This window comes from Drosophila kikkawai, chromosome 2L (genome assembly GCF_030179895.1).
Source record: "Drosophila kikkawai strain 14028-0561.14 chromosome 2L, DkikHiC1v2, whole genome shotgun sequence".
NCBI lineage: Eukaryota > Metazoa > Arthropoda > Insecta > Diptera > Drosophilidae > Drosophila > Drosophila kikkawai.
The window spans coordinates 1,745,439-1,765,752 of NC_091728.1; the positions used below are offsets into that span (position 1 = coordinate 1,745,439).

Genomic DNA, 20,314 nt, shown 5'->3' on the forward strand with positions numbered 1-20,314 from the left:
GAGTGGGCACAGCTATGTGAGTTTTGTTTATTTAGTCAGCGACACGCAACAACTAGGCCCCCAGACCAGGACCAGGAGAACGCTTGGCCATCTGTCGCCGGCCAGTCATCGCCGGATCCCAACGAGACTTCAAGCAGAACTGAGATTCCCAATGAAACAGCGCAGACTAGCAGCTGTCTAATCAAGCGCAGAAGCTCTCTTTATGAGTTTAATATTGAAATCACAGTCGGGAAATCGTAAAATCCTTGCACAACTCAATGGCAAAGGTAATCAAGGACTGCTGAGAAAAGTTCACGTTCCACACCTCATTAGTGCTGGCAGCTCGTTTGATTTTTCAAGAAAAATATTATGATATTTAAGGAAGAGAACAAAAAAAGGAACAAAAAAAAGGGTCTCAAAGGTGGATAATATTATTTTAAAACTAAAAAAAGAGAGTTCTAGGGTAGAAACAATTTATTTTTAATTTTAAAAAGTTAAAGTTAATTAAATAAAATCTCAAAAAATGTTGTGTCAACACTGAAGCCCCCATCTCATTACAAAGTGCCTTCAAAGTGTGTGAGTGCCAGGAATAAAGTTTTTTTTTATTATTATTTCAACTGCCATGATTGCACTGGCAAAGGATAAAGGGAACTGCAGTCGAGTTTCGGGCAAAGTTTAACAGGACTCTTGAAGCAGGACTTGAGGGTTCTCAAGGGTTCCTAGATACTCCCACTGCCTTGTAAAATAAAAGAATTCCCGCTCATCGACTGGGGTTGAGCTCTGTTGGGGCCCTGTAAGTCCTGCTCCATGAGCTGTACTCATTCGCTAGGCAAACACGAATCGTTTTTGGACACTCCAGTTAAGCTTCAAGTGGACACACATTCTCCCACAAGTGGCGATGTGTGTCCAAAGGGATTCCCGAAATCCATCTGGTGATCCGAGCCGCGCGGCAGGCAGCCTCTCTTGAGGATGCCTCTTTCTGGCCCGGCTCCTTGGCTATTTATGCCAATTAGCTCTTGTAAATGCTAATTAGAAGGAGAAAAAGAGGGAGAAGGAGGGTAAGATGGGGGCCAAGAGTCAGAGACCGAGTGAGAGCTCGACTGGGCCAGCTGATAAATTAGCCATGAATATTCAGCGGCCCCGCGCAACATTATTTTCCGCAAAATTAAATTATACATTTTTAAGTTGCGCCCAGTCGAGGCCAAAAGGACTCAGGCCTACACTTGCATAAAAACCAGCAATCGAGTTATGAATGCAATATGGAAATGAGTTGCTATGATGATTTTGTATAATAAAAAGTATTAAAAAAAAGGATTTTCTTCAAGGAAGCTAAAAAAAAAACCGAATTTAGAGTTTTCTCTTAGTGCCTCCTTCTATAATTAGCCACTCGAATATTTGTGCCACCGATTATGATGGCCCCTGATGATGGCGAAGAGCCTGAGCCTTTGACGAGTTTATTTTCTCAAGCCCAAAGGTCTCTGTTCCGGCAAATGTATTGCGCAAAATGGCATAGAAATTGCCTTTAAAAAACGCATCAAATTATGCCCACCCCCCCTCCGGATGGAGGAGGAAGCACATCCCTTTTCCCCCTTCAAATTAGTGCACACAAAGCAGCGCCGGATGGGGGACACAGGCTAGTAGTGGCTACTTGGCGTATTTACCAGGCGCTTAACCGACTTTCCGCATGCAGGACCCCAGTCTCCACTCTCCACCACCATTTCCCATTTCCCTTCCTGCAAATATATTGGCAATGCCGCTGCTGGCAAAGTGCTCCTCCACAATGGCACTCGTTCAGACAATGTTAAATGCGCGCTCTCTCGCTGCGAGCTGTCTGTCAACTTGGCTCAAGTGGCTCCAGTCGCAGCTCCAATCCTGGTTCCTCTTCTCGTCCGCCACTCGATCGATTCGCCGGCCTGACAGCGGCACAATGCGGACGCGGATGCGGAAGCGGAGTGCACTTGTCGCCATCATTGACATCAATGCGTCGTAGCTGGCTTTTTAGCTGTCGCGCCCAATGAGGAGCTTCGAAGGGTGACGGAGCAGCAGGAGGAGCAGTGGGAGGAGTATTGGCCAAACACTTTGGCATAATTTGCTGCGAATAACTAATGGGCGTGGCCTGTGCTTTTGGCACCGATAACCTACTCCACTACTCAAAAAAAAGCAGCCTTAATCGGTATTAGGCACTGTGAAGAATTCTAAGGATTCTGTTTTTAAATTAGCCAGACTATAGCTTTTGGTTTACCTTTAAATTAACAATCGTTTTTCTTTTAATTTAAATATTTACGCTGATACTTAACTTATATATATCCCTTGCAATTCAGCTTCTGTAGAGTTTCCTATGGTAGCTTTATATTATAGTCATACGATTACGACTTATATACTACCTCCTATATGCAAAAAGTCTTATCAATGTTTACATTTTATTGTGTATATACGCCATACCTTGGCGATAAATATACATACAACATATATGCCATATAGGTTTCCTATCAATCCCAGACGAAGCCGGATTCTTCGTCGAAAGTCTTGGAATAATTTGGAAATCAGTTCTTTAGAGACTTTCATCTACCGTGGTCTTACAATCTCTCAGTTTAAAGATGCAGAATTTTGGTACCTTCTTACTTTGGGCGTTGGCTACCTGTATCCTGCGGCAAGGATCCTTCGCGGAGGATCAGTCGGGTTACATATGCCTCATTGAGGAGCCACAACAAAATCAGTGCGACAGCATTTGTCTTACTGAACTAAGCCCACGGCTTAACGAAGTCGTCAAGGCCCAGAATCAAGGGAACACGAACATCCGTGAATCTGACAATGAAATCAAATCGAAGCTGGAGACATTGGAGGTGAAAATAGGAGAAGTGCAGGCCAAGCTACCTCAGGAGGAGCATGCCAAGCTGGAAGGACAACTACAAGGACTTCAGGAGGGGCAAACCAAACTGGAGGGCCAACAAATCAAGATGGAGGCTAAACTAGAAGACAGTCTGCTTGCGGTGAAGACCAAGCTGGAAGGACAATTAGAAGGAGTGGAAGCTAAGCTGGAAGGACATCTTCAGGAGGTGCAAACCAAGGTGGAGGCTAAACTGGAAAAAAGCCTGCATGAGGTAAAGACCAAGCTGGAAGGACAACTTCAGGAGGTGCATGCCAAGCTGGAAGGGCAACTACAAGAGGTGGAAGCTAAGCTGGAAGGACATTTTCAGGAGGTGCAAACCAAGGTGAAGGCTAAACTAGAAGACAGTCTGCTTGCGGTAAAGACCCAGCTGGAAGGACAAGAGGTGGTACTGACCAAGGTGAATGACTCTCAGGCAAAACTCCAAGGAAACCTTCTTGCGATTCAGACAAATATTGAAATCCAACTTCAGGCGGTTTTAAATCAACTGCAGGCAATGTCGAACAAAATAGATGCTGCAAAGGATGGAGTCGCGGCTTCAGGCACGAACACTAGTATTCCATCAGGTTTCAAGCTAATCGGTAACAGATATTTTCGAATTGTTAAAGAATTTGTGGATTGGGAGATTGCCGAGAGAAGATGTCGTGAGCTGGGAGGTTACCTAGCTTCCATTCAAAATGAAGAAGAGTTGAACGCCATTGAACCAAAACTGTTTAAATATGGCTATTGGCTAGGCATTAACGATCGAGATAGTAAGGGCCTTTTTGAATCTGTGGCCTCACACTACCCAGCACCATTTTTAAAGTGGGATCCAGAACAACCAATCGACGGAGACCATAAGCAAAACTGCGTCTTATTGATTAAAGGCAAAATGAGGCACCACTCGTGTAAATATCCTCTTTCCTTTTTTATTTGCCAGGCGGACAATGAAACTTAATAAAATGCGTATTTATCGTTTTAAATAAAGTTTATATTAAAGTAATAATAACTTGGCATTCTTTTACTAAGAAAAAGGGGGCTCTTCCTTATTTTCAGCAATATTTATTTGATAAAGGTTTTACTAGGATTATCTGGACTTCTGGTTTAATCATCGGGTTTAGATTATTATTTAAATTTCAACTGAATCAATGAATATTAGAGATATTATCTCAACATTTATGTACTCTTGTACACCCAAAAAAATAAACAAAATGAAAACAATTAGCTGAATATAATACAATAATTTCTCCAAAATGATTTTCTTTAGTCCCTTCCCAAACATTAACTTTTTGTGTATAAAACACATACGGGAAACATTTCCTAAGTTAACAGTTCTGTCTTTACTTTTTTTGTGAATTAAACATGGGTTTTAATGTTCCACATGACGGCAGATTGTTTTCAGTGTCGTTAGGTACTTCTCCCTGGGAAATATATATATAAACAAGCAAGAAGAGAGTACGGTAAATAGGTCTTATCAATCCCAACTTAGTCCGAATGCTTCTTCGGATGCCATCGCGGAATTTCGGGAATCCGCTGATAAGGGGCGTTCACCTTCACCCTGAACCCCTGATTTACGTCACTCGGCTTGATGAGAGCTCTTAGCTACAGGATTAACTTTTTCAGCTTTTTTGCCGATTGTAAAACGAATTAATAAATAATTTAATATATTTCTTTTATTTGTATAACTATTATTATTACAAATGAATGTGATCACAGCTAGCATTGTTTCGTGATTTGGGAACAGAACTTCGAGAACACCAAAGGAGGTGAACAGGACAGATCAGCAAAAGGGGAATGCTATTTCCCATCAGTGGCTCTATCCCTTCTTATTGCAAACGAATATCTTTCGATTAATATTAATTAATTCGATTAATATTTAAGCAAGACCATCACCCCGATAGCCGAAGAACCGAAGCCGGACAATATTTCCGCATCTCGAATTAACAAGTGGCCTAGAATATACTATCTGTTTGTTTTTACATATTTATGCACACAGAAATTGGGAGAGGAGTGGACAGAGAGTGCCGTCTTCTTTTTTTTTTGTGTATGTATATAAAGCTTTTATCAATCCCCGCCGAAGCTCGAAGCCTCTTCGAAAGTCTTTGAATAATTTGGGAATCAGTTCCTCAGACACTTTTAATTTCCGCGGTCGTACAATCTCCTGGTAAAAGGATGCACATCTTCGGAACCATCTTCCTTTGGGCGCTGGCTACCGCTATCCTGCGGCAAGGATCCTTCGCGAAGGACCAGTCGGGGTACATCTGCCTTATTGAGGATCCTAAACAAAATCAGTGCGACAGCATCTGTCTGACTGAACTAATCCCACGGCTTAACGAAGTCGTCAAAGCCCAGAACCAAGGGAACAAGAACATCCGCGAATCTGACAATGAAATCAAATCGAGGCTGGAGACATTGGAAGTAAAAATAGAAGAAGTCCAGACCAAGCTACCTCAGGAGGTGCATGCCAAGGTGGAAGGACAACTACAAGGACTTCAGGAGGGGCAAACCAAACTGGAGGGCCAACAAACCAAGATGAAGGCTAAATTTGAAGACAGTCTGCTTGCGGTTAAGACCAAGCTGGAAGGACAAGAGGTGGTACTGACCAAGGTGAAGGACTCTCAGGCAAAACTCGAAGGAAGCCTTCTTGCGGTACAGGAAAAGATTGAAATCCAACTTCAGGCGGTTATAAATCAACTGCAGGCAATATCGAACAAGATAGATGCAGTCAAGGTGGGAGTCCATGCGATTACAATACATTCTGGATTCGAGCCAATAGGTAATAGATACTTCCATATATCGGATGATTTAATGAATTGGGAGACTGCTGAGAGAAGGTGTCGTGAGATAGGCGGCTATTTAGCCTCCTTTCGAAATGAAGAAGAAATTAACGCCATTACACCAAAACTTGAAGAATATACGAACTATTGGCTAGGCATTAATGATCGCGATAATGAGGGCCACTACGTATCTGTGGCCTCAAAAAAGCCCGCACCATTTTTAAATTGGAATGAGGGAAATTCAAGCGACAGAAACCATGAGGAGGACTGCGTCACTTTGTCTGGGGGCACAATGTGGGACGTCGGTTGTAATTTTAACTTTAGTTTTATTTGCCAGACGGACAATGAAACTTAGCAAAATTTGTATTGATTGTTTGAAATAAAGTTATACTTTAAATAATACCCGTCGAATTGGAACTTCTTCTTGGGAAATGTGTCATCGGTCATCGTTATAAATATATTGATAGCTCCTATCAATCCCAACTTAGTCCGAATGCTTCTTCGGAAGCCTTCGCCTGATTTCGAGAATCCGCTGATAAGGGACTTTCACCTTCACCCCGGATTTACGTCATTCTGGTCAAAAAGAGCTCTTAACAACAAACTGCGATTTTTTCTGCTAAGTGCGAATTCAAAAACAAATTAATTAATATTTTTGAATTAATCTTTGGCTAATATAACCATCGTGAGTCACCAAATTGGTGTATTGAAGTTAACAAAACAAAAATGCAATTTAAGCACCTCAAAATCAACATAGCCCCCCTATGAAGTCCATATATATATATAACCGATCACGCAGAGCGTACGGTCATCGTTATAAATAGCTCTTATCAATCCCAACATAGATGGGATGTTTCTCTGGAAGCCATCGCCTGATTTCGGAAATCCGTTGATAAAAGACTAAGAGAAGGTGACTTCCCCCTGAACCCCTGATTTACGCCACGCTGCTTGAAGAGTGCTCTTAGCTACAAGCTTATTCAGGAAATGCGTGGATAGAGAGTGTCGTCATCGTCAGGAAAAGCTCTCTTATCAATCCCATCCTAAGCTCGATGCCTCTTTGATAGTTTTTGAATAATTCGGGAATCAGTTCACAAAATACTTTCAACTTCCCCGGTCGTATAATCTCGCAGTAAAGGGATGCAAAACTTAGGAACCTTCTTCTTTTGGACGCTGGCAGCCTGTATCCTGTTTGATGGATCCTTCGCGAAGAGCCCTCGGTTTGGCTTTACCATTCTACTTGACGGTATTAGTCCCAATCAGACTGAACTACGATCTCTGTTGAGCGACGTCGGCCAGGACCAGGACCAAGGGAACACCCGGGATGCTGACATCGCAACTAAAGTCCTGGCGAAGCTTGACAGCGTGGCGGATCAGCAGGCTAAGCTGGAAGGACAACTACAAGGAGTGAAAGCTAAAATGGAAGGCCAACTTCAAGAGGGGCAGAATAGGATGAAGGAGTTGCTAAGATAGATGCTGCTGCCAAAGTGGAAACAGAAGTACATCCAATATCGAATAAGACGGCAGCCCTTCAACAAGCAGTCCCAGCTTTAGCCCCGATGACGATACCATCTGGTTTCGAGCTATTCGGTTCTAGGTATTTTCGGATAGTAAAAGAAAATACGATTTGGGATACGGCTGAGGGAAGGTGTCGTGAGATGGGAGGTTACTTAGCCTCCTTTCGAAATGAAGAAGAAATTAACGCAATTAAACCAAAACTAGGTAATGGGCTTTACTGGCTAGGCATTAATGATAGAGAGAATGAGGCCCACTATGTATCTGTGGCCTCACAAAAGCCAACACCATTTTTAAATTGGGATGAGGATGAACCAAGCGACTGGACCCATGAGCAGAACTGCGTCTTTTTGGAAAATGGCAAAATGGGGGACGCCTTTTGTAATGCTCCTCTCTTTTTTATTTGCCAAGCGGACAATGAAACTTAATAAAATTCGTATTTATCTTTTTAAATAAAGTTATATTTTTAAATAATAATATCGTCCTATTAATTCACTTAAAATGGGGCTCTTCCTGACATTTCAGCAATATGGGGCTTCTGGTTTAAAAATCGAGTTTGGATTATTATTCGAATTTAAAATAGTTCATTAGCAGGAACATGAATTTTAGCTCGGGATTTAGAATCCAAATGAATTCTTCAAAACGAACATTCCTTAATAATTTTTTTTTCGCTGTACATTCGTCATTTTGAAAGAAGTTTTTAAATGTCCGAGAGCGAGAGTCGAAAGCAGAGAGGCTGAAAAAACCCTTTATGCAATCTGCATGCGACCGAACAGATTTCTTTGTGAGAGAATTGATTGCATATTACGTATACGTAATGCCGCAAAAGCGCCAGAGCCATCGCCAGAGCCAAAGCCCTTCCATACGCACAACCTCATCAATAACTAAAGCCGACAGGTGAGAGGAGGAGGAGAAAGAGCACCAGCAGGAGCAGGAACAGAAGCAGGAGCAGCAGCAGGAGGTGACTGCCAAGTTGTTAGCACGCTCGACTGATATTATTTTTTTGCTCCTTTATGAATTATTCGCTAACGCATTGATTCGCATTGAGCCAAGGCGTCTTGCTGTGAATTTTCATTTGGCTTTTATTTACGTTCAATCGAGTTTTCGCGAAATTAGTTAAGTTTAGCGTGAATTTTATTATACTCCAGCAAAGTCCTTCACGTAGCCAGGAACCACTTCGAGAGAGAGAGAGCAAACTTCTTAATTAAAAGATTTGGCCACTGATTGGCTCAGGTAAGGGTTGTGTGCGGTGTGTGCAGGTGGAATAGTAGCTGTAAGAATTTATATTCAATTTGTTAAATGCATTCGAGTGGCCATTGTCTGCGGCGATAATTGCCAGAGAGAGAGAGGAAGGGAGTTGAGGTCGCAGGGCCGGATGAACTGCCGCCAGAGCAGTGGTTGCCCATAAATCTCCCTTCATTTTGCACTGGAAAAGCGCAAATAAATTCATAGATATGAGCTGAACCGAATGACCCTAACTGGCCCTTCGACATTCAAGCCAGCAAAATATTTGAAATTTAAATTTAATTTGAAAACTCAGCTCTGAAAGCCAATAAAAAGCTGTATTTAAGTTAGAAATCACGTAAAATCACAGCTACCTTTGATTGGAAGTTGAATTTAAAATGTATTTTCCTATTTAAAATTACAAATACACCCCTGTTTCAGGGGAACTTTGGATCAAAATTGGTAATTCTACTGACTCTTGATCCTCAGCTGATTAAAGTTGAACTTGCTCGCTTGGGTGGGACCCAGATTGAAGCTGATTGGGCGGGGTCCCCGTTTGCTGTGAACATGGAAAAAGTATTAATCTTCTCCAGAAATATATAAATATATCGTATCCCCACACTCACCATGCACTGTGAAAGTCACTGAGATCCTTGTTCGCCTTCAGCTTGCTTTGCTTTAAAGGCTCCACGCTTTCATCTTTGTTGGAGAATTGATTCCAGCGGCAGGGATGTGCCTTCAGCAAGCTCTGGAGATACCGTTTGGTCTGGTGATCTCTACAGCACATGCATCCCAGAGCCTTTTCATCCCGGCAGCACCTTGGATCCGGGCTGCTCTGGCGCACCACCTCCATAAACATGCCGGTCAGCAGCTCCTCCATCACCTGCTCGGTATTGGGACGACTGGCCAGGTGAGGATTTACATAGTGCATCACACGCTCCACGGTCTGCTCGTAGTCCACCGGCAGCCCGGTCTGATCATCCAGACGAAAGAGCCTGGGCAGCTTGTCCTTGGGCTTGGGTTTGGGCTTATTCCGGTAGACTGTACGGCGCCAGACCTGTTGACTTGGGGGGCTGCGTCGAGAGGCGGGGGATCTCTTCTGGTTGCCAGACCTTTGGCTCACGAAGAGGTTCTTCAAGACGCTCTGCTTCTGCGGTTCAATTTTGTTAACTTTTTTCGGAAAGGTGTTTTTCTTTTTCCGTATGATTTTGGGCTTCAAAGTAATCTTCCTGCTGGGCTTAGGCATTTTTGGGAATTTCTTTTTTTACTTACAAAATAATTTTGTTAAGATCAAAAGGTTTTTAAATTTTAAAATGTAGATTTTGGTTAGAGAATGTCTCTGCGAAAGGCCTGCTTACTAAACAAATCAACAAAAAATCACCTTTAGGAGTTTCTTCTGTACATTTTGTTAATAATTTTTCTATACTGCACTTTTCTTTCTGTGTAACGCACTTAACAGAGAGATTTACAGGCAACTATTTAAGTTTTCACGTGAATCACAACTCCTGGCTCCCTGCTGCCTGCTGCCTGCTCTGTGATCCTTGTGGAGGACAACATGATTACAATTGCCATCCTAGATTTATGATTTCATTGCACACTTACACACACTCCACACACACACACTCACACACAATTGGACGGACTTGCATAAGTTGTGAGCTGATGTGGCCACAGCCAACTTAACTTTTGAAACAATGTCAAATACAATAAACGTGTGCTGTGCTCTGTCCCTCTTGTTGTTACCCTTGTTGTTGTTGTTGTTGTTGTTGCTGCTGCTGGCGATGACACCCACACAGACGCAGGGCGAGTGTGCCGGCATTAAATGTATTTGTGTGTGTGTGTGTGTGTGTGACTGTTAGTGCCGAGTGTTAAACCGCATTGTTTGAATGCAGCGCTGGGCGAACAATGTAAATTGCCAGCGAAACACTGGCGACAGCATTGGGAAAAAAATATGTGTATTTTTTATTTATATATATAAATTATATATTAGTATATAAATTATTATTATTTAATGTTTTTTATCCATATATTTTATATTTTATTTATTTAATTTTTTCTTTTTGTTATATAGATTTCAGGTGAATTATACATATTTATACCCTTGCAGGGTATTATAATTTCAGTCAGAAGTTTGCAACGCAGTGAAGGAGACGTTTCCGACCCTATAAAGTATATATATTCTTGATCAGCATCAACTGGGGAATCTTTCTAGGCATGTCCGGAAGAAATCGATTTTTTGGCCATTTTTGCAAAATTTTAAAATTTTGGATTTTGATAAAAAATTGAATTTTCAAAATTTTTATATAAAGTATGCAGATTTATTAGCTGTAGAAAATTTTGCACAGAACAGTTTTCCGATTTAAAATTAATGCTCTTTTGGCCGAGTTATGATATTTTTAATTTAAAAAAAATCAAGAAGTTTTTTAATATAAAAAATCAGAATTTATAATACAAAATAATATTTTTCTAGGTCAAGGAATCATTTTTGACCCCATAAACCATATATATTCTTGATCAGCATCAACAGGGGAATCTTTCTAGACTTGTCCGGAAGAAATCGATTTTTTGGCCATTTTTGCGAAATTTGATAAGGGGTTACATCATTAAAATTAGCAAACATTGCAAAAAATTTTGATTTCTTAAAATTTTAAATTTGGTATGCAGTTGTTTTAAATTAATGAAAACTAACACAAAACTGCTTTCCGAATCGAAATTAATGCATTTTTGGCTTAGTTATGATATATTTTAATTGTTACCTGCAAGGGTATACAAACTTTGGCTGGCCAAAGTTAGCTTTCTTTCTTGTTTTTTATTGTATTTTATTTATTATATTTTAAGTTTATATATAATATAATATGTACATATATAGATATTATATATTATAAATATTTTCTTTATTATACCAAGAAAATCGTTTATTTTGCAGGAGAGCTGAAACAAGTAAGAAAACTGGAGTTAAGTGAGCTCAACAATGTATTATAAGGTAAGCCAAGCTTAACATTTTACACTTCTGGATACATATATACATATATATTCATTAAAAAATCACATGAAATAAATAAGGACATGTTAAAAATCTTGAAAAAAAAATCGTACATATATGCAACTAGGAAAATATATATTTATTATTTATATTTTTGTATTATGGTTCAAAAATGTTTACATTGGGTCATGGAAAATTAATTAAAAAATGTATCACTTACGTTTCACTTAAGAAAACGTAGCTTTGACTCTACTTAAAATATTTTTTATTTAAAAATTTTTTTTTTTACTGTGCATTCATAGCCATAGCATTGGGGGGATATACACAAGTGCCGCAGATACGTATAAATTATATGCGTTGGCTGCTGCAGCAGCAGCAACACGAGATACGGGGCAACAACAAAGTTGAAACACTCCCATAAACACCCACACACACACACCCACACACAATGCTCAATAACACATAGTGGCACACACTCCGTTGGATTGCAAAAGACGCAGCAGAAATAGAACAAAAGCAATACAATTAATCATCGAAGAGCAGGCCAAGCAGAAACAGCATGCTGTTTAAGCAGAACCAGGAGCGGGGGGAGGAGGGGCTAACGGGAACAGGAACAGGAGCAGCAGGATCAGAGCCAGAACTAGAGCCGCCACGACATTTGTGGGGCAAATATGGTTGCAACATTACCAACAACATAATTCATTATTAACAAATGGCATAGCGTCGCATAGAAATGCTCTATTGGAATTATTTCAGACATTTTTTGTGGTTTAAAATAATTATATTTGCTAACTATTTGTTTAACTTGGGATTAGTTTGTATTTTTATTGGGAAAATATAGTTATTTTATTTATTGATTCCTCGTAAATTCAAATGAAACCTTAGCTTGTCGTGAAAATATAAAAAAATATTATAAATAATACTTAAAAAAACATATTTTATTATGAAAATAATTCCAAAAATTATAATAAATATTACTAAAAATTAGACAAAATTTTAGAAAATATTTAAAAATGCAATTTTAATGTTTAAGCTTATATTAATATTATAAATTTATTTATCAAATATTTTAGTATGAAATCCTTTATAATTTTTGCTTAAATATGCAACTTTCTGTGCAAACAACATGCTCCACTTGTCTTCTTAAACGATCTAAAATTGAATTTGGATCTTTGTAGATCTCTATATAGATCTATATAAGAGTTATAAGGATAAACAAACCCCTTGAAAGTTGGCAAAAACTCTTAAATTAATAGAAATACTAATAACATTAGAGTGAACTCTCAGGTTTACAAAACGACACAAAAGTAGCTTTATATCTAAACAAACTCCCATTCAATCCGCTTCCTGTTCGACCCCAAAATATACTCTCTTGCAACTTCTTGTCAACGCATTGGCACTACATTCCCGAAAACAAATCCAAACAATGGCAGGATCAGGCCGCAGTGAAGAGTACTAATGGCACACACTTGTTTCTGGGACGGGCGTGGTGTTTAGTGGGCGTGGCAGCTAGATACAGTGTGCAACTGCCACAGCCACTGCAACAACTGTGTGCAATCAATTATGTGCTGCTGGGCTGGGCACCGATACCAGAAGCTGGCATAAGCAGGATCTCAAACCGAATGCCAATGCAGCTGTCAGGCAGACGAACTAGATACCAAAACCACAACTCCGCCGGAGTCTTATCCCCGGCTAAGTTCAATTAGGTGAAGGCAAGCTGAAACCTGAAAAGCATAAATGTCATTTTCCATAAGAAACGTCAAATTTGATTTTATTTTTTCTTTTTTTAAAGAAAGAAAAAGCTGGCAAAGAAGAGAGAGAGAGAATTTCTATAGCCAAGGAAATGACTTTACACCTTCTTTTCCCCTCGAAAGAAATGGATCAAATATAGATTTATGTGTTTCATGTCAAAATAAATGGATTTTACATGTTGCCACAAAGCGTTCGATGCGAGCGGCTCCCGAGCCCCGCAAGGACGACGGTGACAAACAGCAACAACAATGAAAATATAACGTGGCATTAAAATGTCATTTCATACTCATACAAACAAGCTCATATAACGCTCCCCTTTGTTGGCAGCCGAGGGAGCAGCCAAGGGAGCGAAATATTAAGTTAATATGTTTGAGCTTTTGTCGGTTGTGCGGGGGTGGGAAGTGGGTGGGGGTTTGGCTCTTTGATCCCTGGGAAATTTAGCAAAGTGCAGACAGGATATTGGCAGCTGCTTGCAGCCAAACACCCACACACACACAGGATATTAAAGCCATAAAGATGAAATATTTCTGCACACATTCACCTAGCAATCAGGCCGATTCGCACACATCCAGGTGCGATCCGCGTCCCTGAATCCCAATCCGAATCCGAATCCCGAAGCTAGACAAATTCCCCCCCGAACAATGGGGATTATTCAAATTATTTCCCACTTGCTGGCGTCTTCTCCTGGCACGTCTATTTGTGTTTGTGTGTGTGTGTGTGTGACACATGATGCCATGTCATATAATTTATCAGCGCATTTTTGGCATTCAGCTCGCGTCCTGACATTGCCCCCGAAAGGCCAACAAAACAAAAAGAAATGCCAGCTTTCGCTGCTCCAATGCCCTGTGTTACTTACTCTGGAGGTGCCACATGGCCAGCCTCAGTCCCTGAGGGAGGAGTACACCAGGAGCAAGAGAGGTTCTCTTGGTTTATAAGAAAATATACAAGTTTAAGAGCTTTTTTTGGGTTAATAATGATTTATTTTTGGTTTTAAGTGTATTTTCCATATTATTTTTATCTATTTTTTGTATTTAATATATTTATTTAAGAAATAAAAGTACCAAAAACTGTTCAAAATAATTTATTACAAATAAATATTGAAGGTTTTTAAGGGTATTTAAAGGGATTTTTAAAGAAATGCCTTTGTAAATTCCCTTGTACATTTTTGTATTTATATTTTATTCAACTTACTCTACACCCAATTTCTCTCAGTGCTATAGCAAGGTCCTTGTTTGGCTCCCTTGAGCTTTGTTTTCGTTTCTCTACCGTTTCTTTTCGCCTTTGCTCTTTGCCCGCTTTCCAGCTTTTCCTGCTTTTCCTGCTTTTCATTTTGATAAATATGTGGAGGGCAGAAATCTATCATTTCGCGTGTCGCATAAATAAATACATCAAGAGGCAACACCCAACCACCCACTAGCACACACACACAAGGATTACAGCGGCACACAAACTGTTAATCAAGGGCGAAAAAAAAGGGGAATCCCCCTCCTCGCCTTCGTTGGGAGTTGGCAATTTGTTTAGTCGTTAAACTTTTTTAGCGTTTCGTTATTTAATGCAAATTGATGATAACGGGCAGCGCAACGCTAATGAGTATACGAGCAAGGATCCTGGGAACACACTCCTCTCATAACCCCATCTTTGAAGGGAGCCTCGTTTTTGCCCGAAAAGTGTGGAATGTGGCAATATACCAGCACACTCGCACACTCGGTTGTATACAAATTTAATGAATGCTCCCGTTTTTCCAGGGCGCCCATAAATAATCAACAAGCCACGCGAGTCCCGGGGCACTGACAGAAATCACTATAACTTTTGCTTGAAAATTAAAACAAGTTGCTTAAGGACTCTAAAACAGTTTTTTGGTGATGTTGTCCTTGTTGCCACACCTTTGTTTTAAATAAAATTCCTTAAAACTCTTTAGAAATACACACACAAAAAAAAAAGGAGTGAGAAGTAAGCCGGAGGTCGTCCTGCTGCCAGCTGCTGGCAACCATCCGCCAGAAGCGAATTCGGTTTGTGGGGGGTTACGTGTGCAGTCAATTCCACTCGGCTGCCCATTGAAAAGTTTTGCACTTCGCTGCACAAAGGACATAGATGGAGCAGCGTGGAGCAGAGGACGGGGTCACACATCAAGGCCACCGCAGCGGGATTTTCACATATGTATATAAAATAGAGCATATAGTAAGACCAAAAACCAAAACATCATAACTACATCCTCCAAATAAATTTTAAACAAGACAAAGTTGCGAATTTTCAGAGTTACACTTTTCATTTCCGAGTTAAATAGTCCCCTTAAAAGTCATGGAATTACATTGTAGCATATGGAAACATATTCGAAAATATCTCAAAATATATCCACTGGCACATGGAATTACCATTCGCGGCAACTTTGTGTTGCAGCTCCAACTGTTATCCACGGAAAGCATACACCAGTGAATAGTCCATTTCCTTGACTACCAAAAACACTCGGATGGCCAAGACCATGGCCATTACGACACAGCCGACAATGATGATAATGACGATGATCATAATGATGTGGCTCTTGGGGGGTCCAGAGACCGGAGTGACCAACGGATGGCGGTGATATGACCGCAAAACCAATACGAGTTCCAGGACGATTCGATTTAATGGAAAATCGACCGCAGAAGTAGCAACAACTTAAGCGATTCAGAAATTGCAACACACAACCGTATGGTACCTCCCCCCCCCCAATCCCCAGAGCTCACCCAGCTGACACACTTTTGGGACACTCACAGCGATTCTCGGCTGAGAGGACGACGACGACGGCGGCGGCGGCAGTGTCAGGGGCCACGCAATTAGGGGGCTTAACCACTGGCCGGCTGGCCGGCTGGCTTGGTGGGTGGTTGGGTGCCTGGTTCAGGCCTTGAACTGGGCGCTATCTGCAGCTGAAGTATGTGGCGCCCATCGACGATATATATTGAAACTTGAAAGCATTAAGCGGACGGCGGACCACAGCGAACGCGGAGCCACAACGCGCCGAGCAATTACGGCGGACCAGGACGACGACGTACTCTCCGCGAGGGTGGACACAGCAGGATATGTTATATGGAGCGCAGAAAAGTTGTACATTTCATATTTAATAATTCTTCATTTTTTTTGTAGTTTTTAAGGTTCTTTTTTTTAGCTTGCTGATGAAGCTTAAAAACGCAAAGCCTTGAGAGACTTTTAGTAAAATTACCGTCCTTTTTGCGATTACAAAAATTAAATCAATAGGATAATTTACGATTGTCTGGATAAAGATATCGATTTATCGATACTGCATCGATATTTGACACCAACAAATTTTCCTTGCTCACTTAAAAATTGCTATAAATTCTTATTCTTGTAATTTTTCGATACATCAAATTTGTTGTATACATTTATCGATATAAGATATTATAGATATTTATTTTTTTGACATTTTGATGTTGCTATATCGATATTTAACGCTAAAAAATGTATCTTGTTCACTTAAATATTGCGATAAACGAAGAAAGATCTCCCAAATGTTAAGTAAAAATAAAACCTAGCTGTTTTTAGTGGCCACCCTCGCCAATAAAAACCCATACAATCGCCCATCTAACGCTCTGAGCGCAACGGCAGCTGTAATAAAGCCGGAGAAAACAAATCTAGAGCATGGGTAGCTCTGAGACCACTGCTGACTGGACTGTGCACTGGGCACTGTTCCTGTCGTCGATGCCATCGAAAACAGAAGTTTTACGATTAAGCCAAACGAAAGGAGCACAAACACACACAAGTCCGCACCACGAGAGTCGTGCTCGCTGGTCGGCTTCTGGTTCCTGGTTCCTGCAAACCAATTCAAGTGTTCCGTGAAATGAGTCGAAAATTGACATTCGATTTGCAAGACCATTGCACAAAGTCCGGCTGTTGCCAGTCCGCGGTTCGTGGAGGTGTGCCTTAAAGTCGCCGCCTGAATATATGCAATTAATTTTGCAATCGCATGTGAAGGGCACATAACACGAATTCGCAGGAAACATTCCATATTCCATATTCCATAGGGCACCTGGGGAACAATTAGGCCCAAGAATCGATGAACACGAAGCCAGTTGTTAATCATCTGGCTGAACCGTATTCATTTGCATGCTGAAACTGCTTCAATTAAATTTCAGGTGAATCATTGACGACGGATCAAGGGTTTTTTGGCAGTCAGTCTGTGTGTGTGTGAAGAGCTTAGGCCAAGTTGGCTTAAATGCTGGCCATTAAACTGGGGCCACTATTGTTCAGATGCCCTGGCATATCCTGCTCTTAATGAGAGTGCAGCAGCAGCAGCAGCAGCGGCAGCAGTTTGTGCTCATTAAATATTTAATTGCGAAATTAAAAGAATATGCCAACGCAGCACAGAGTCCTTTGCCTTGTCACCAGAATGTGCTGCAGTTGCAGCTAAAAATGGCGCAAGACAATGGCAATTATTTGCACAAATGCTTATTAAAATTGCTTTTACAACTTGTTAATTTCATAATACAGTTTTTATTGTGGGAAAAGAAGGGAAGTGGAAAAGTGCTGAGCCCCCAGGCGACCAAGAAAAAGCAAACTTTATGCTAAATTCCGCGCCAACCGCCCTCATCCTTGACCTCGCCTAGACCTGTAATATACTTGTCCGCCTTCTAGTTCGCGTTCCTTGCCTCCGTCTTCGTCCGGTCCTTCCTTATTGATCGCTTGCGGTTGTGCACAATTTAGATCAAGGATACCGATAGGGCTCCGTGTTTATGCCAAAACCGTTTTGTCAATGCTGAGAAACATTTATGCCAATTTGCGTTTTGGCGAGCTGACAACTCGCAGCGGCGACGCGACATCGGAAAAGTCGATAGCGAAAGTGGAAAAATTACGCGGCTGAGGAGGCCCAGACTTGCCTGGCACTCCCCCTCCTCCCCCTCCTGCTCCTTCCCTTTCTTCCCTTTTTCAAGCCACGTCGTCGTCGTAACAGCAAAATTACAAAATTAAATTATTTTCAGGCGAATTTATCAACATGAACGCCGAGCGGAAATTGCTAAATATCTTTGTTAGCAATTGAGTTTTTCTTGGCTCCCTTCCTCGCATCTGTTATGATTCCCATATTAATGGCATAATTATCTAATAGGTTCCAAAGGGAGTGGTATCTGTCTTGGGTTACAGGAGTATGAAATAATGGGGAACAGAAGTCGAAATTCAAATAATAATCTAAGCTCGATTTTTAAGCCTGAAGCTCATAAAATCCTTGTAAAACATGTTTCAAATAAATATTTCTGAAAAGTAAGAAAGACGAAAGAAGTAAGAAAAGTAGTAAATTATTGGCAAAGTATTATTATTTTAAAATATATGTTACTTTATTTAAAAAGATAAATACGAATATTACTAAGTTTCATTGTCCGCCTGGCAAATAAAAAACCAAGCAGCGTTACTAGTGTTTTCTCCCATTCTGCCATTATACAAATAGACGTAGTTATCCAAATGATTTTTGTCGTTTGGTTCTTCCTTACCCCACTTTAAAAATAGTGCTGCCTTGTGTGAGGCTACAGATTCGAAGTGACCCTCTTTTTCTTGATCATTAATGCCTAACCAATAGACATAATCACCAAGTTTTGGTGTAATGGCATTGAATTCTTCTTCATTTCGAAAGGAGGCTAAGTAACCTCCCATCTCACGACACCTTCTCTTAGCAGAATACCAATCCTCTCTTTCATTTACAATTCGGAAATATCTGTTACCGATTAGCTCGAATCCAGGTGGTATCGTAATCGTAGATGAAGCCGGGACTTCCACGTTTGCAGCATCTATCTTGTTCGACAATGCCTGCAGTTGATTTACAACCGCCTGAAGTTGATTTTCAATCTTTTCCTGAACCGCAAGGAGACTTTCGCCCAGTTTAGCCTCCATACGCAGCAGTTCGGTGCGACAGAAATTGTCACACTGTTTTGGATTCGGATCGTCTATCATACAAACGTAACCCGACTGATGCATCGCGAAGGATCCTTGCCACAGGATCCAGGCAGCCAGAGCCCAAAGGAAGAAGATACCAATGTTGTGCATCCTTTTACTGGAAGATGTTAGAACCGCGGTAGATGAAAGTCTCTAAAGAACTGATTCCCGAATTGTTCAAAGACTTTCGAAAAGGCATCGAGCTTAGGCTGGGATTGATAAGAGAGCTTTTTATGAAAATGACGACTCTATCCACGCATTTCCCAAATAAGCTTGTAGCTAAGAGCACTCTTTATGCAGCGTGACGTAAATCAGGGGTTCTGGGTGAAGGTGAAAGTCTCTTATCAACGGGTTCCCGAAAACACGCGTTGGCTTCCGAAGAAGCATCCGTTTCAAGTTGGAATTGATAAGAGCCAAAGCTGACCGCACTCTGTTTGCCGGTATATTTATATTTCCCACGGAGAAGTAACTAAGAAGCATATATACACTGCAAAAAACGCCCCTCTGTGGTACTATTAGGCCAATACTATGACTATTTGACAACCCAACAGGTAACGTGAAAGGAAGAACTGTTATCCTAGACAATATTTTCCAAGTGTAATTTGTACCCCAAAACCTAAATAGCCATTTAAAATAATACCTATTTTCTCTTTATTTACACAAGATAAATTATAATCAAATATGTAGCAGGACTTAAACCGGCTACTTTACACATTTAACTTGGCCATTTAAATATTTTGGATCCTTGAAGAGTATATTATATACTTCATAATACTTTATTTATTTGCCACCAGATTTGTGGGCTTATTAGAGTGCCGAATTCCAAATGAGTTGTTGATAATTGAACGCCGCAGAGACGTGGCTCATCTCAAATTACGGCCTGTAATCTAGATCCAGCTGCCCGCCAGCGGCGGCATTAAATCAGAAACTTTGCGTATTAGATCGGGGCCGAGGAGTAGGAGCAGGAGCTGGAGCAGGAGCAGAAGCACTGAGACCTCACCCACCTCGAACTATACCAATTTATTTGCCACACTGATTGGCGTATTGTGCTCACTCTTCCCTTCCTTTACGCGCTCACGTAGCCACACCCGTAGACCCGGGTTGGGCTACAAACTAAGCCTCATTATACGTCTGTGCGGAGGAGGAGGAGGTATGAGTAGGGGTAAAGGTGTGGTAGGGGCTGTTGCTAGGTAAGACGCAGACAAGCTGCGCAACTGATTGCTAAATAGACAGGCAGCCAATACACATCGATAAGGCCGAGATAACGGACAGATTGTCTTTAGAGGAGACTGCCGGATGGAGGATGAAGGA

The 20,314-nt window shown here is 41.0% G+C and overlaps 3 protein-coding genes across 3 annotated transcripts; 1 reads left to right on the plus strand and 2 right to left on the minus strand.

Annotated features, from left to right (window-relative positions):
* Positions 1-2,576: 2,576 nt before the first annotated feature.
* LOC138927949 (low affinity immunoglobulin epsilon Fc receptor-like) lies at positions 2,577-3,803 on the plus strand. The gene has a single exon (XM_070283505.1). The coding sequence runs from the start codon at positions 2,577-2,579 to the stop codon at positions 3,801-3,803; it is 1,227 nt and encodes a 408-aa protein (XP_070139606.1).
* A 4,927-nt stretch (positions 3,804-8,730) lies between these two features.
* On the minus strand, positions 8,731-9,709 carry LOC108079585 (uncharacterized). The gene is made up of 2 exons (XM_017173930.3): positions 8,982-9,709; positions 8,731-8,914 (listed from the first exon to the last, which is right to left on the minus strand). The coding sequence occupies exons 1-2, from the start codon at positions 9,599-9,601 to the stop codon at positions 8,824-8,826; spliced, it is 711 nt and encodes a 236-aa protein (XP_017029419.1). The 5' UTR covers positions 9,602-9,709; the 3' UTR covers positions 8,731-8,823.
* Positions 9,710-18,439: 8,730 nt separating this feature from the next.
* LOC138927950 (C-type lectin 37Db-like) lies at positions 18,440-19,114 on the minus strand. The gene has a single exon (XM_070283506.1). It carries the CDS (start codon positions 19,112-19,114, stop codon positions 18,440-18,442), a length of 675 nt encoding a protein of 224 aa, XP_070139607.1.
* Positions 19,115-20,314: the final 1,200 nt, after the last annotated feature.